The sequence below is a fragment of the Hippocampus comes genome, unplaced genomic scaffold (genome assembly GCF_001891065.2).
Source record: "Hippocampus comes isolate QL1 unplaced genomic scaffold, H_comes_QL1_v1.1 scaffold237, whole genome shotgun sequence".
NCBI classification, from domain to species: Eukaryota; Metazoa; Chordata; class Actinopteri; order Syngnathiformes; family Syngnathidae; genus Hippocampus; species Hippocampus comes.
Genome location: NW_017806159.1, coordinates 1,274,501 through 1,288,520, shown reverse-complemented (window position 1 = coordinate 1,288,520; position 14,020 = coordinate 1,274,501). Strand labels below are relative to the sequence as shown.

General features: G+C 42.7%; 1 protein-coding gene across 1 annotated transcript in view; it reads right to left on the bottom strand.

Moving 5' to 3' along the window:
- Nucleotides 1-486: 486 nt before the first annotated feature.
- The window catches only part of pde11a (phosphodiesterase 11a), a 29,807-nt gene continuing 16,273 nt past the window's right edge, over nt 487-14,020 (bottom strand). Inside the window, exons 12-20 of the mRNA XM_019895355.1 lie at nt 11,255-11,450; nt 10,154-10,263; nt 9,099-9,189; nt 6,671-6,771; nt 6,427-6,504; nt 6,280-6,343; nt 6,122-6,196; nt 5,419-5,502; nt 487-1,263 (exon numbers count right to left, since the gene is read on the bottom strand). Of these exons, the coding sequence (XP_019750914.1) occupies nt 1,036-1,263; nt 5,419-5,502; nt 6,122-6,196; nt 6,280-6,343; nt 6,427-6,504; nt 6,671-6,771; nt 9,099-9,189; nt 10,154-10,263; nt 11,255-11,450 (1,027 nt within the window). The 3' untranslated portion in view covers nt 487-1,035. The remainder of the gene's footprint in view (nt 1,264-5,418; nt 5,503-6,121; nt 6,197-6,279; nt 6,344-6,426; nt 6,505-6,670; nt 6,772-9,098; nt 9,190-10,153; nt 10,264-11,254; nt 11,451-14,020) is intronic.

Genomic DNA, 14,020 nt, shown 5'->3' with positions numbered 1-14,020 from the left:
GGCGACGCCCTACCAACAACAGAGGTCAGTGTGTCATAAAAGTAATCTAAATATTAACAACTTGAATCAAAATATATGTACGTGTATTTTTAAATGAGCAGGTTGAATGGCATCTGCGTCAGAAGTTGGGTTCATTTTACCAGCACTGGATTCAATTATGAATCCATCTGTTGGGTAAGATAAGCAAGCCCCCACCACGATATAAAACAAAATGCATTGACTGCATAACCCAACTATCGGTATCGACTGTTGGGTTAGAGTTTGCACAACAACATTGGGTTGGAAAAGATATGCCTTCTTGAATTTGCCATTTTTGTTTCCGATTCTCACTTTTCATTCACTGCCACTGACGACTTCTCCTGTGAGCTATGGATTTAGCGCCATCTTGTAGCATCTTGGGCTGTTACACGTGACAAGTGTTATATTCTCGAAATATTAAATGGATTTCAAAATCTATTTCCAGTTTGGAAAATGTGGCATTTTCCAAACTGGAAAATGCCACATTGTTGTGAAAAGTCTGACTTTCATTACCATCTTGACTGTTTTATGGTAAATCAACTCGCGGTGGTGGAAAATGGCAAAACAATTGTTAAAAGAGAAAAAAAAAAAAAAAAACTCCATCACGGGTGCCATTTTCTACAATGTCCATGTCAAAGGAGGCCATGCATTTTTCATGGAGAATGTTTCAAACAAGGCACAGGAGGGAAGGAAGTGGAGCAAGCGGGGCCGCTCCGGCAACACATCATCCTTCTACGGCCACACCACAATCCACAGTTTTGTGACAGCACTCGAACGCAACGCGCTCTTCAGGAGCCGACAGTATGTACACATTTACAAAAAACATCCGTCGCGCAGGCGCCCGCTCTTCGGTCTTCGTGCAATGGCCGCACGACAGAAGTCCGCCATGCCACTGTGACAACCTTCACACACCTCCGGCAGCTTTTCCGCTCTTCTCAGAGGAGCAAGAGGGTCTGAAGACCCCCTCTGCACAAGTCGCAGGCCGTAAGAGGAAGAGAGACCTCAATAAGAAGCTCACTAACCCAGCGGTGTTGAGGCCGCCGCGTGGTCCGCGCTGCTGCTACGGCAGGGGGAGGAGCCGCCCGTCTTGGACGCCTTGCAGCCGACGGGCTCCAAGGGGCTCGCCGGGGCAGAAACACTGTGCTCGTCGTGTTGCCGCTTGTTGTTCAACTCCTCCCATTTGGACCTGTTGGCTTGGATCATGTCGAGCATGGGCTTCAGTTTGGGATTTAACTTGACCAGAGTCTACAGAGACACAAAAGAGACGTCACAAAAGTAGGACAATAAACTCCAATCAATTTTGTCAATGGAACAGGGTCTCATTTCTCCCTCCTGCTCCTCCGTGCGTACCTGCTCAACCCTCCCCTCTCTGCTCGCCAAGAAGGCGAGGGAAAAAAAATTATTTGGATCCACTAAATTTTGTGAGAGCCAGTAATAGTGGTTGACTTTGTCAACCCGTTAATTCGCCCAGACCTACTCTGAGAATTATCATCTTGGCTGTCTTTATGTTGCTCCACCCTTTGTATTCAAATCCATTGTGTGGAGGGTTATAACACCATGACACCGATGCTAGTAGTTAGCCTGTCTACAATGCTTTGTGTGTGTGTGGTTTTTTTTGTTTTGTTTTTGTGGTTAAGTAGACATGTATTTCTCTTTTTTATGCTCAGTTTGACAGCAAACTTCAAAGGTGAGTGGCAAAAAGCAGCTTGAGGCCTGACTTGCTGTTGCCTCCAACCCTCCCTGTCCTTTCTCTGCTGCGTGGGGCTGCTGATTCCCCTGATCGCTGTTGTCATGGAAACAGCATTGTGCGCATCACTGGCATGTGACAATTAATTGACTGTGCCAAACTCTGCCTTGACAAAAAAAAAAGCTTTGCCACTCTATCACAGGACTTTGTCAAAAATCTGTGATGTCTGATTAAACCTTTCTTTCATCTTCTCATGTCATCAGGTTCCAGGGTGCGCAAAAGGAGAGATTCAAACAACACAATGTTGCTTTTACACTCTTCGGAGAGCGGACTGCCTTTCTGTGTTCTGTTGATGTCCGCTCCGCTGTGTACAAGGCACCAAGTCGAACATCAGCACATTATTCAACCCATTATTCATCTAGATCCAGACGCTGCACCCAGTCGACTGGATCCATTAACTCTGCTTCATATGAAGTGCATCGCCAAGAAGGCGAGGGAAAAAAAATTATTTGGATCCACTAAATTTTGTGAGAGCCAGTAATAGTGGTTGACTTTGTCAACCCGTTAATTCGCCCAGACCTACTCTGAGAATTATCATCTTGGCTGTCTTTATGTTGCTCCACCCTTTGTATTCAAATCCATTGTGTGGAGGGTTATAACACCATGACACCGATGCTAGTAGTTAGCCTGTCTACAATGCTTTGTGTGTGTGTGGTTTTTTTTGTTTTGTTTTTGTGGTTAAGTAGACATGTATTTCTCTTTTTTATGCTCAGTTTGACAGCAAACTTCAAAGGTGAGTGGCAAAAAGCAGCTTGAGGCCTGACTTGCTGTTGCCTCCAACCCTCCCTGTCCTTTCTCTGCTGCGTGGGGCTGCTGATTCCCCTGATCGCTGTTGTCATGGAAACAGCATTGTGCGCATCACTGGCATGTGACAATTAATTGACTGTGCCAAACTCTGCCTTGACAAAAAAAAAAGCTTTGCCACTCTATCACAGGACTTTGTCAAAAATCTGTGATGTCTGATTAAACCTTTCTTTCATCTTCTCATGTCATCAGGTTCCAGGGTGCGCAAAAGGAGAGATTCAAACAACACAATGTTGCTTTTACACTCTTCGGAGAGCGGACTGCCTTTCTGTGTTCTGTTGATGTCCGCTCCGCTGTGTACAAGGCACCAAGTCGAACATCAGCACATTATTCAACCCATTATTCATCTAGATCCAGACGCTGCACCCAGTCGACTGGATCCATTAACTCTGCTTCATATGAAGTGCACTCCACTCACACAACCGATGAAAACCTCCTCCTTTGAAGCCTGCGGAGGTGCGTTGCCAGCACGCGCACACACACACACACACACACACACACACACACACACACACACACAAAGGCAATTGCTTATTATGCGAAACCCATTCCGCTATACGCTTTATGTTATGCTTCTCCTCATTCGGGTTGTGGAGTCGTACCCTGGACTGGTCGATCGACAACCAATCGCAGGCCACAAAAAGACAAAGGACCAAGTGTTTGGTGGTGATCAATGACTTCCACCTGGTGTTAGCACACTCGTGTAGCTTCGCGGCAACTGTTTGCCTTTGTCTCCCCCTGTAGGAGATAGCGCGATGTGACAGTGATGCAATTAGGAGCTGGCTGAAAGGTCACTCTGGATGCCCGGGTCCCTAACACACGAGCCACTGCTTGGGTTTCTCACTCGTCCACATCCACCATGCAGCGGTGTCACTATTCCTCATAGGAAGAGAGAACGGTTATATAAGGAGGGGGAGATTAATATTCCATGGAGCATCAAGACAGCGCCAGGAGAAAGAGATCAACACGATCAAGAAAGAGACCTTCCAACCATTGCCTCCCCGCTGCCTCGCATCTGCCTCTGTTCTCCCTCCTCTCGTCTAATTGGCGGCGGCGTGATAGTGAGCTCCGTATCTGCATCCTCCTCCAAACATCAGCTTTGCCGCCGCGGCGGTGAACGAACGCCCCCGCGCAGGTACCGCGACGTCTTACTTTGATGCTTTGGACACAATGCACATGATCAGTTCTGACTCGTGTCCCCTAATTGAATAAATGGCACGGCGGACATGATTGGTGCTGTCCAACCGCGATGGCTTCGCGCGCGCCTCATCTTGCCTCAGTCTCGCTTCGCCTTCTGTCGCCCACGCAGCGGGAGCAGGGTGGGGGGGTGGGGTGGGGGTGCATGGCTCATTGACGTCATTGGCTCACGCACATTTTCTCACAGGCCGCTTTGCATTCAGCCTCAAAGAGAAAGCCCCCACTTGCAAGGCTACATTACAGTACAGTAAATGACAAGCGCAACGATATGGAAAGCCGTACGAACATTTATTCGGTGTTCTTGATATCCAACTCGGCCCAGGTACTCGTAGTCGGCATTTAAAGTGAGGCGGCATTTAAATCTCACAAGAATATCGGTCTAACAACGCAAAGCAAAGCCATTGGGAGTTTTTGGAGTGACCAATTATTGCTTGAAATTTCAAAATCATCACAATGTTTCAATACGGGAAGAAATCATGACGTGCTTTAATTCAGATTCTTTCAATTTGTGCCTTCTCAGCATTTTACCAACTTCTGATCCGCCCATTAAATCCAAGTCCAAACAGATTGCGCTCGTACTAAATGTCAGCTCAAATTTCACAGGCTCAGATGGTACAGCAGCTCCATCTCCGTGAACACAAACTGTCGGTGAAAAGAAATTCAGCGTCGGCCACGAACGATTTCTTTTCTTGCCGTTGCATGCGCACAAAGCATCCGCTCGTCTGCGCCACATTCAACCTTGGAGGGCTTTTATTCAATGAGGGATGTGTTAGTGGAAGAAGGTTCTAAATGGACGGCTTTTACGGCTTTGCATTGGGGTGGGAGTGGGGGGGGGGGGGGGCTACAGATCAAGAACCAGGTGAAGGATTTACACTTTATGGACATACAAGTATGTATTAGGACACTTGGCAATTACGCCGACAAGAAGAATGCAGACAAGATGATTTTTGGTTCAAATCTTGGCTCCAAAAATATTTTTAGAAACTGCTGTTTTTCTGTGTGTGTGTGTGTGTGTGTGTGTGTGTGTGTGTGTGTGTGTGTGTGTGTGTGTGTGTGTGTGTGTGTGTGTGTGCGCGCGCGCGCGGCGCGCAGGAGTTCCCATGAAATGGCTGACATTAGCCCGTTGGAAAGACAGGTAGTACACTGTCAACGATGCCCCTCCCCCCTCCCCAAACAAAAAAAAAAAACCCCTCATACTACTGGACATCGCTGTAGAGTTGTCAGGTGAGCATGCGGCTTGTTAACTAATTGGTTCAACCCCCCACCAAAAAGGAAAAACTGCAATGACAGATGGGATTCGGGAATGGGGCCCCCTACTGGCTAGCTGTCAAACATGCCGACAACAAAATGAAGCGCTCTTATCTTCAGTGTATCTTTTTAGCCTTCTGAAAATTTTGCACATTTCAGATTTAGACTAATGTTGACATAAATGTTATATGTATCATAAAAGAAATCGTCCCGCTTCTAGAAACGCCCCTGCATGCAACCAATCCAGGGTGTAAGCTACCTCTCGCCCTAAATCATTCATGACCCGCAACAGGACATTAAAAATGGATTGACGGAGGGTTAAGTCTTGTCTAACTTTTATTTCCCCGACCAGCGTGGCTTAGGCTACAAACAATTTTGTGCAACGGCTGCCTTGGGAAGATTACCTCATAGAGCGGCGCACAAATTCCATCAATCCACTCCAATTGAAGACCGGGCAACTCGTCTTTTCTGTTTCGGTCAAAGATGGCCTGAAAAACAAACAGAGGAGTGAGTGAGTCGTTTCTTTCTCGTATTGTCACGTGGACAGAAGCAACAGTGCGAGTCGCTTTACGGCAACAAATAATTTCTCATTTTGCCCGCCACCTCTTCGGCAGTGTTTATTAAGAGGCTTCACGCAGCCTGCGCTTCAGAGATAGTTGCTGCGACTCACTGCCGAAGTTAATATTTTATTTCCAACACCCACGCTTTAAACTGTACAAGTTTAACATAAAGAGCTTGGCTGGGGGCGGTGGGTGAGGGTGGGGGACTCGCTGTATTAAAGTACAGGCAATATGGCCTGGCTTGATTAGTCATTGTGCTTAATTGCACATGCGTGAAACGCTGTTGTCGTCGTCGTTGAGAAATGTCTGTCGATTCGCAGTCTTGGGAAAAAAAAGGTTGACAATAGAGGCTGGCCTTCAAAGCAAACAGTCAGGACGGGGCTGAATTCGTAACGCATCAGTAGCTCAAACGGAAGTGATAACAAAAACACCAATAAAAAAAATGAAATAATTCTTCGACGAGTTTCTGTGGGTCCCTCAGGTAAAAAAAACTGCCAGCGTGAGCAGGCTGAGAATGGGTGACAGTTTTTCACCGAGATCCACTCACCGCGGGTGTGAGCTTCAACTCTGATCGTTCCCTGTCGCCCTGCTCAAAGAACTCGCTGGTCACCAACTCAGCCACCTGGAGCAAAGGGTAAGACGAAGAAACGTTTACAAACACGTTTTGACCCCTTGATCAAAGAGCCGAGCCTGAATTACTCTCACCTTGCGGGATATTTCCCATGGCTTGGTGACAGCGCCGAGATCACATGCTGTCATCATCATGGATCTCAGGGGGGAAAGGACGGTCTGCGTTATTTTCAATTTTTAGCAAAAAAATATATGTTTTTTTTTTAAATCATGCAATTTCACCTGCACATGTCTCTGTGGGCTTTCACGTTCCAGTTATACTCCCCTTTGTTCACCAGTTCAAAGAACGTGGTTCTGTTCCTGAATGGGGAGAAGTAGCAGGTGTAAGACACACAAGATCCACAAGGGGGCGTTGTGAACCAAACTAAGCCAGAACAGGTTGAAGACCAGGTTCGTATACTTTAATACTGTATATAATGGTCTCAACCGCCAGTTTTGTTCTTTAAAATGACGATGTAGCACATACTCAAAGTAAAGTGTGAGATCGGTGGCCAGAATAGACTGCTTGAGCAGCTGCATGAGGTTGCTGTACTCGGTGGACGAGAGGTTGGAGAAGATGTTGTGACCCTGGGGAAGACGCGACACAACCACAGTCAATTGATCAATCAGACACACGGATACCGAGGAGCACTCAATACAACAGTAAGTAGACCTGCACAATCTAAAAAGTGTTTCTCTTTTCCCATATGCAAGGGCATTACAGTCAGTAAACGTATTGCAGCCTCCTTCACTTATCGCTTTACCTTTCTAAACTGTTAATTTCACCAACATTTTTGGTCAGTGGCTATCATTGCATTATTGTGGGTTGCTAAAAACTTAGCAAACATGGACATATTCGCAGGAATATCATTTGATTTAAAATTTGGATGGTCCAGCAGATGAGGATAAATTAAAAAAGAATAAAGAAGAGAAAAGTCCATTGATATTCACGCAAACCACCAGGTGTGCTCATGTGATGAAATGACACATGAATGACGTTTTAAACGTGCCAATCGGTGCAGACACTTGGCCAACATGCTAACGTAGCGAAACAAGTGCGTAATGGTTGCATTAGTTTCCTTCAATTTGCATTTCTTTGTGTCACTTTTGCTCATCGTGGAGTGCCTATGAAATGATTTGGTAGCGTGACGCATGTTTCTATTTTTTTTGGGGGGGGGCGGTGCTGACGTTGACGCTTTAGCTGGTTAGCTTGATGCGCTAACATCCGATTGTGCGGCGAACACCGCTGTTCGCCGCTATTTGTGATGGTGGAGCCAAATAACTAATAGAATAAACAAACAAATCAAAATTGGCTGTCACGTTGACAATACTTTACTCTCATGGTACTTTTGTATTAAAAGCAATATCACACTCAAGGCCATTATGAGGCCCGCGGCCTTGTGCCGATGGCCAAATCACAGCCATAATGATATACTGTAAAGTACAAAATCACTCCCTCTCATTTGAGATTGTGAACTCCAATACTTTGATCCTCTCAGGTGGCTAGTTTATAGCACAAAATATTAGAAAATCTCTCATTACATCACTGCAAACCAAATTCATTCATAAATATATTGTTGAATACTGACATGGGGGTGGGGGGACAAATCCCAAGCATTGCTCACTTGTGAGATGACAGAAGTGATTGGGAAAAAAAACGGATTGAGAGGATGTAAATTACTATTTTAATTTGCGTCCAGCTTGATTAGTTTGATTAGTTTTAAACCGGATACATTCATATGAAGCCCTCGTCACATTCTGTAATAAAGCAACGTGAGAATGACGGGAGCAAAAGAAGCCACGCGATGGGAGGGAGCGATGTATAAAATTGTATATTGTCATGAATGATTGGTGCAAACCAGCAGATAGAAACCTGAGCCTGGTCTTCTTTTTGAATTAGCCACGCTATTCATTTATATGCTAATAGGACAGCTCTGGTTCAACGACGTTATCGAGAGAAACCATTAGGATATTCAAAGGAAACATTTGTCGTCTTTGTCAGCAGCGTGATAATGAAGGCGACTAAGCCTCTGCTACTCAGCAGCGCGTGCAAAACATCTTTAATTATAAACAAAAACAAAACAAGTCACCTGCTAAAATGTCTCTCTCTCAAACCAATTACCACTAAATCTATCAGCCCAGTAATTGTATTGATTTAAGTGAAACATCGGCTTTAGCTTGGCTTTTGTTTTGTTTACTCATTTCACATATGATTACAATGGCCACATACATATTTGCCGTCTGCTTCAAACGACATGAAATCCTTACTTTTTACTCATTTCACATATGATTACAATGGCCACATATTTGCCATCTGCTTCAAACGACATGAAATCCTTACTAAGTTGTAAATGCGAACAGTGTGGGAAAATAAACGGCAGGTGCAACTATAAACTCAAACCAGAATGTTGCCGCTTGCGCATGTTATCGATGGTTTCCAATTTGCTTCGGCTGCCAACGTGAGGAACCGTCATTTGCTTTGCAACTATTTGCTCATCACTGATCTCGTCAGTATTATTGCACATTTGGAAACATGATGTCAAACATTTCACTTCGCCCTGTGGAGGCCACAAGTGCTCCATGCCACCATTGGCCAACCGAGTAGCCCCGCCCCTGCATCGCTCCCAAAAACAAACAAAACAAAAAAAAAACTCGAAGGCACCACCGCATTGTAATGCGGTGCACAAGAGAACACGGGAGGCCGCATTTGCACCGCCAAGATTGAAACAAACCATAGCGCGGCCGACTAACGTGTGTTAAGAGAGGGTCAAAACTCTACAGGGGCTATGTGCAATTCATTGTGTTGCACCCAAATGCAGCATCGTGCAGTCGTTGACTTGAGAACATCTGGAGGGCTGCATTACAGCAGATTTAAAAACAACAACAGGAGAATATGAGAGAGCGAGAGCGCTCACCTCGCTTTGCAGGATCATGACAGCGTGGTTGAAGTGGTGGTGCTCAAGAGTAGCGGAGGTCCCGTAAAGCAGAGCAAGAGCCGAGCCTGTCCTGACACATGCGCGCGCGCACACACACACACACACACACACACACACACACACACACACAAATAAAACATCAAATACCAACAGTACTTTTACGGTGTCCAATATGGTGGCAGGTGTGTGCCAATTCCCATTGAACATGAGTTTGAAATGTAAGTTGCGTATTCCTGAACAAATGCAGCCACTTATAAGAGAGTACAGACATCCTGAACCACGTGATTTCAATTGCTTACTTCCCCTCTTGAAAAGATTTTTTTTTTTTAAATAACAACAAAAGCCCAAATTTATAACAGCCGTAACTGTTCCAACCGGAACGCCCTTTTAAAAACGAGAACGCAGAGAGTTCGAAGTAAACACGGTGAAGCTGCATTTAGGTGCTATGCTGCACACGAATGCAATAAGTTGCCAACAATCATGAAGTCAGCGCAGAGTGTAAATGCTTTTAAATCCATATTGAACCCCCCCCCCATACCTTTGAATTCGGGTCATGTTTAAAAAAAAACTCTTTTTAGAAACCTACTCTTATATCTTTAATTTACTTTTCAGTGTTATGAGCGTTTTCTGCTAATGTGTTTGAATCTTGTCAAGGTACCGGCAGCAACTTTTGTTTTCTCCGCTTTGCTTCTGAATGTCGTTAACTGTTGTGTTTATAAATCCTTGTAGGTTTTGTGTCTTTGCTTGCGTGAAGTACATTGAGTTGTCTTGTGCATGAAGTGTGCTCGTAGCAGGCAAAATTGTAATCTTAGTTTCTGTCGCCACTCACAATATTGTAAAGGAAGCAAGCGTAAAGCGATATAGCACATAGGTCACCTGCTCATTGAAATGTGCTCGTCGGTTCGGCACTTATGTAAGTCTTACACAACTTGCCACTTGACTCTTGCCAATCTGCTGACCGCCGCAGGTGGCGAAACGCTTTCAACGGTGTGTAGGAGGATGCGCGGTCATCGGAGCAAGTCTGAGACACTTACTTTGCCTGGAAGGCGTTGTTGGTGCCCCGGTGATCCAAGTCGTGACATACGCAACCCACGATGAGTGCTAAGATCTCCACTTCTGTCAGAGTCTCCTGGAAGCCGGCCGTCTGATCGGAAGATGAGAAAACAAACGCAAAAGGTGCCCTCTCAGCATTTCTTAACGCATAATTTGCGCGAGCTGTGAGAAGGACAATGAGTAGAAGTGGCAAAGGCTTGGATGAATGAGTTCAGGAGGCCATGTGCTGAGTGAGTCGCTTTCGAATATTGTGGTCAAAGCGGCAAAGATAGCAAGCGTTCCCATTTTTTAAGAGCCGCGACCATGCTCGAGCTGTGCGTGACGCCTCTGCGCAGTGAGGCGCAGGTGCTAAACAGTCCGTCCTTTGGAAGCCGTCCGTCATTTTTGAGGGAAAAAATGACGTGTCGTAGCAAATTGAAATTCTTAATTAAGTGAACGACACTTTGTGCGAGCCGCACGCTTTTCATACTCGACAGATTTAATTAATAATATTGATGAGTCACGCAAAGTGTAAGGTCAAAGGGAATAGAAGCCGTGCTATTCAGTTTTCATGGGGTGGGGGTGGGGGGCTTCGAAGGCATCACCCGCATAAAAAAGTGAGGGAACGCTGAATATCCAGTTTAATATTCATGGACTATTACTATTCATGCATCAATTCAGGAGCAGCGCTCCAGCGTTGATCGATGATAAAGTAATGATATTTTTCTTCCATTAACATCCAACATCAACAGGTTTCCGTTTGCTGACGTGGTCTCGGGAGACTTGAGTGCAAATTGTAAAGGACTGTAATTATTAGAAAACTGAGCCCGTTAAGAAAAAAAAAAGTGATGGAAATATTATGGATTTACCCGAAGTGCTTTGAAATGATAATAATGGTAACAAATAGTTTAGTAATCTCAGTGCAGCTCGTCAACCACATGAGCTCAAACCCCAAATCATGTGAACTCTAACTTGACCTGTTCCTGCGGTGATTTTCTGTTTATTCCCATTAGAACAATCGTCGTGGTTGCGTTCTATCGAACGAAACGAGAGTCTTCTTTGCCGAGTAAACATCAATTTTCGAGGACGAGAGTCTTCCTTACCGTGAGCATGGCAAACATGCACTGGCACACATTGAAGGCGTGTCTCCAGTTGTGGTACAGAACCATCCGGTAGTTTTTCCTCACCGTCAGCAGCCATCGACACAGAGTCTGGCGGGGAGGGCACACAGCGAGGCGGGTCGGGGGGATTAAAATTATACCATACTTTGCTATAAATAACCAAAATAATATGTCTTTCCTTTGTTTTAGTAATGCACCTTAAGATGAAACGAGATTTATAAAGAAAGGGATTTTTAAACCATTTACCCATGTGCACATAAAATCTAAATGTAATCCCTGCTTACACCTTACAAACTAAGGAGAGTGCTATTAAATGTGTAAAGAATAAAGTATTCACATGCCCTTGATAGCGTCTGTTCTGTTGGGTCTGACTGCTGTTGTCTTCTTCTCTGATCAAAACAGTGTGTCCCCTAGCGGATACTCCATGAATTACACCTTATTAAAAATATTCATTCCGTGTTTTTTATGCATTTTCTTAGTTACATTTTTCAGTGGAAATTGAACCACCTTTTGAATTTTTGCTAATTTTATCTCAAAAATCTTTTTCTTTACAAAGATCTGCTTTTCCTTAGTTTTTTTATTTGTTTCAACATGAATTTGTGCTAAAATAATTTTTTCTCTCCCAATTTCTAAATAATCATTGCTATCGGTTTGTAGCAAATTTTCTGTACACTCGGTTCTATAAGAATGAAGAATGTTAAAATTAAATCATAAATTTCTATCTTTGAACCAAGGGTAGCAACTCAGCATATGGCTCCATCAATTTTGAAAGGAATAATATCTAGTAATTTTGAAGGAGGCTTCTTCTCATGAATTTTATATACCATGGGTAAGTAGAGCCCATATAATTTTATACAACTGATAAGTTGTTTTGATAGACATGCACTTACACGAAACGATGCTGTAATTGATTTTTGGATTTTTGTCTAAAATTTTATTCAAACACCTATTTCGAATATGTAAAAAAGAAATGAAGGCTTTATGCATATGTTACTTATACTAAATCAAAAAACCTTCGAGCTATGCTAATAGTATTTATAAAGGAATGCAACAGTATTTAAAGTAAAATAGTAAAAAATAAATCAAGGCTTCATGCCCATGCTACTAATTCTAAATCAAAGAATCTTAGAGTTATACTGGTAGTCTTTACATAAGAATGCAACAGTATTTAAAGTAAAATAGTAAAACATTTATTATAAAACAAAATGTATATGAAAAATAAATTATATTAAGAATAAATAAATTATATGGACGATGAAAAGAACTTCAAGGAAAAATTTATTTACATGTAATTTGAAGGAATATTTTAAAACTTTTTTGTATCCTTATGTAAATTATTATGTGTATAAAATTGAAAGAGTACTATAAGGTTCAGTCGTTGTGTTATTGAGATAAAAGAATATTAAAACGACGCGTTAAGTGCTCTGAATGTAATGTTTGCATGAACACCAAACCATATTCTTGACAGAAAGATATGGTTTGGTTATATGCTTAAACACAGAGTGTAAGGGATATGAAAAAAAATCCTCAATTCGAAAGAATTCAGTATTGGATGTATATTTAATATCCATTTAAGATATTCTTAAGATTTGCTATGGTTAAAATATTTAAGTTACTTAAAAACAAATACATGCTGCATGTTGTTTAAGTAAACCAACCACAGTTTCTTTTTGTGGATTATTTTTCAAACAGTGCATTTTATATTTTCAAAAATATCCTGTTTTGCTGAATGGTCACATGGGAAAATCCTTCACTTGGAAGTGCGGAGAAAATGGGTCATATCTATATTTCAGAAATGTCAAAGCAATTAAAAATGGAAAATGTCTTTCCAGTTTGATGATAAAACGAATTGAACGATTGTCTACTGATTGCTGTTTGCATTTGTGAATGTTGCAACTAGTTTTATTTTCACTGGAAAATCTGTTTGTTGTCTACTGTAGGTACTGTATGGAGTCTGTGTGCTAATACACGGAAGTGGTGCAGGAAGTCAATAAATCCTGTAAAGCATGTTGTGAATGAGCGATTAGCTGAGAGATTAGCATCTAATGAAAGATAAATTAAATGTTCGTTGCATTGCCATTCAAACGCTTGTAAGCTTACATACATAAATAATAAATAGAAGCACCCCCCGCCAAAAAAAAAATATTGGTTTAAGCGGACGCCAGATTTGCATTCAACTGAAAATGAGTGTTAGCATCCTTATGCCTAATTTTAGCGTACACAGATGTTGTGAACCACACCAGGAACACATCCTCCCAAATGGCTTCAAGCTTGTTAAGGCCGCTGACAATTCAAGTTTACAGTCAAACTAGACATAAAAGAAAGAGAATTACATGTTGTGCATTTAAAGTCTGCCATCTTAATGCAAATATGTAATGAGAAGCACCACTGGCTGGCTAACAAATAGCATCTTTGCGTTGGTCTTTCAACCATTTAAGACAGGAATGTCAAACTCATTTTTGTCATGGGCCACTGCGTCATTATTTCAGAGGTTTGGTTGCTTTCCTCGTGGTGCCATTATGACTGTGAATCCATATGTGTGAAATCAGAAATCAGCAACCAAAAAAAAAAAAACCCTACAAATAAAATGTCTGAACAACTATTTTTCAATTATTTTAGATGGCTTGTTAGAAACAAAAGTAATGCAATGCTATGTTCTTAAAAAAAAAAAAAAAAAAAAAATTTGCAACAAACATGAAGTTGACTCACTGACGAAATGAGGTGGCGGCCCAAATCTGGCCCTTAAGT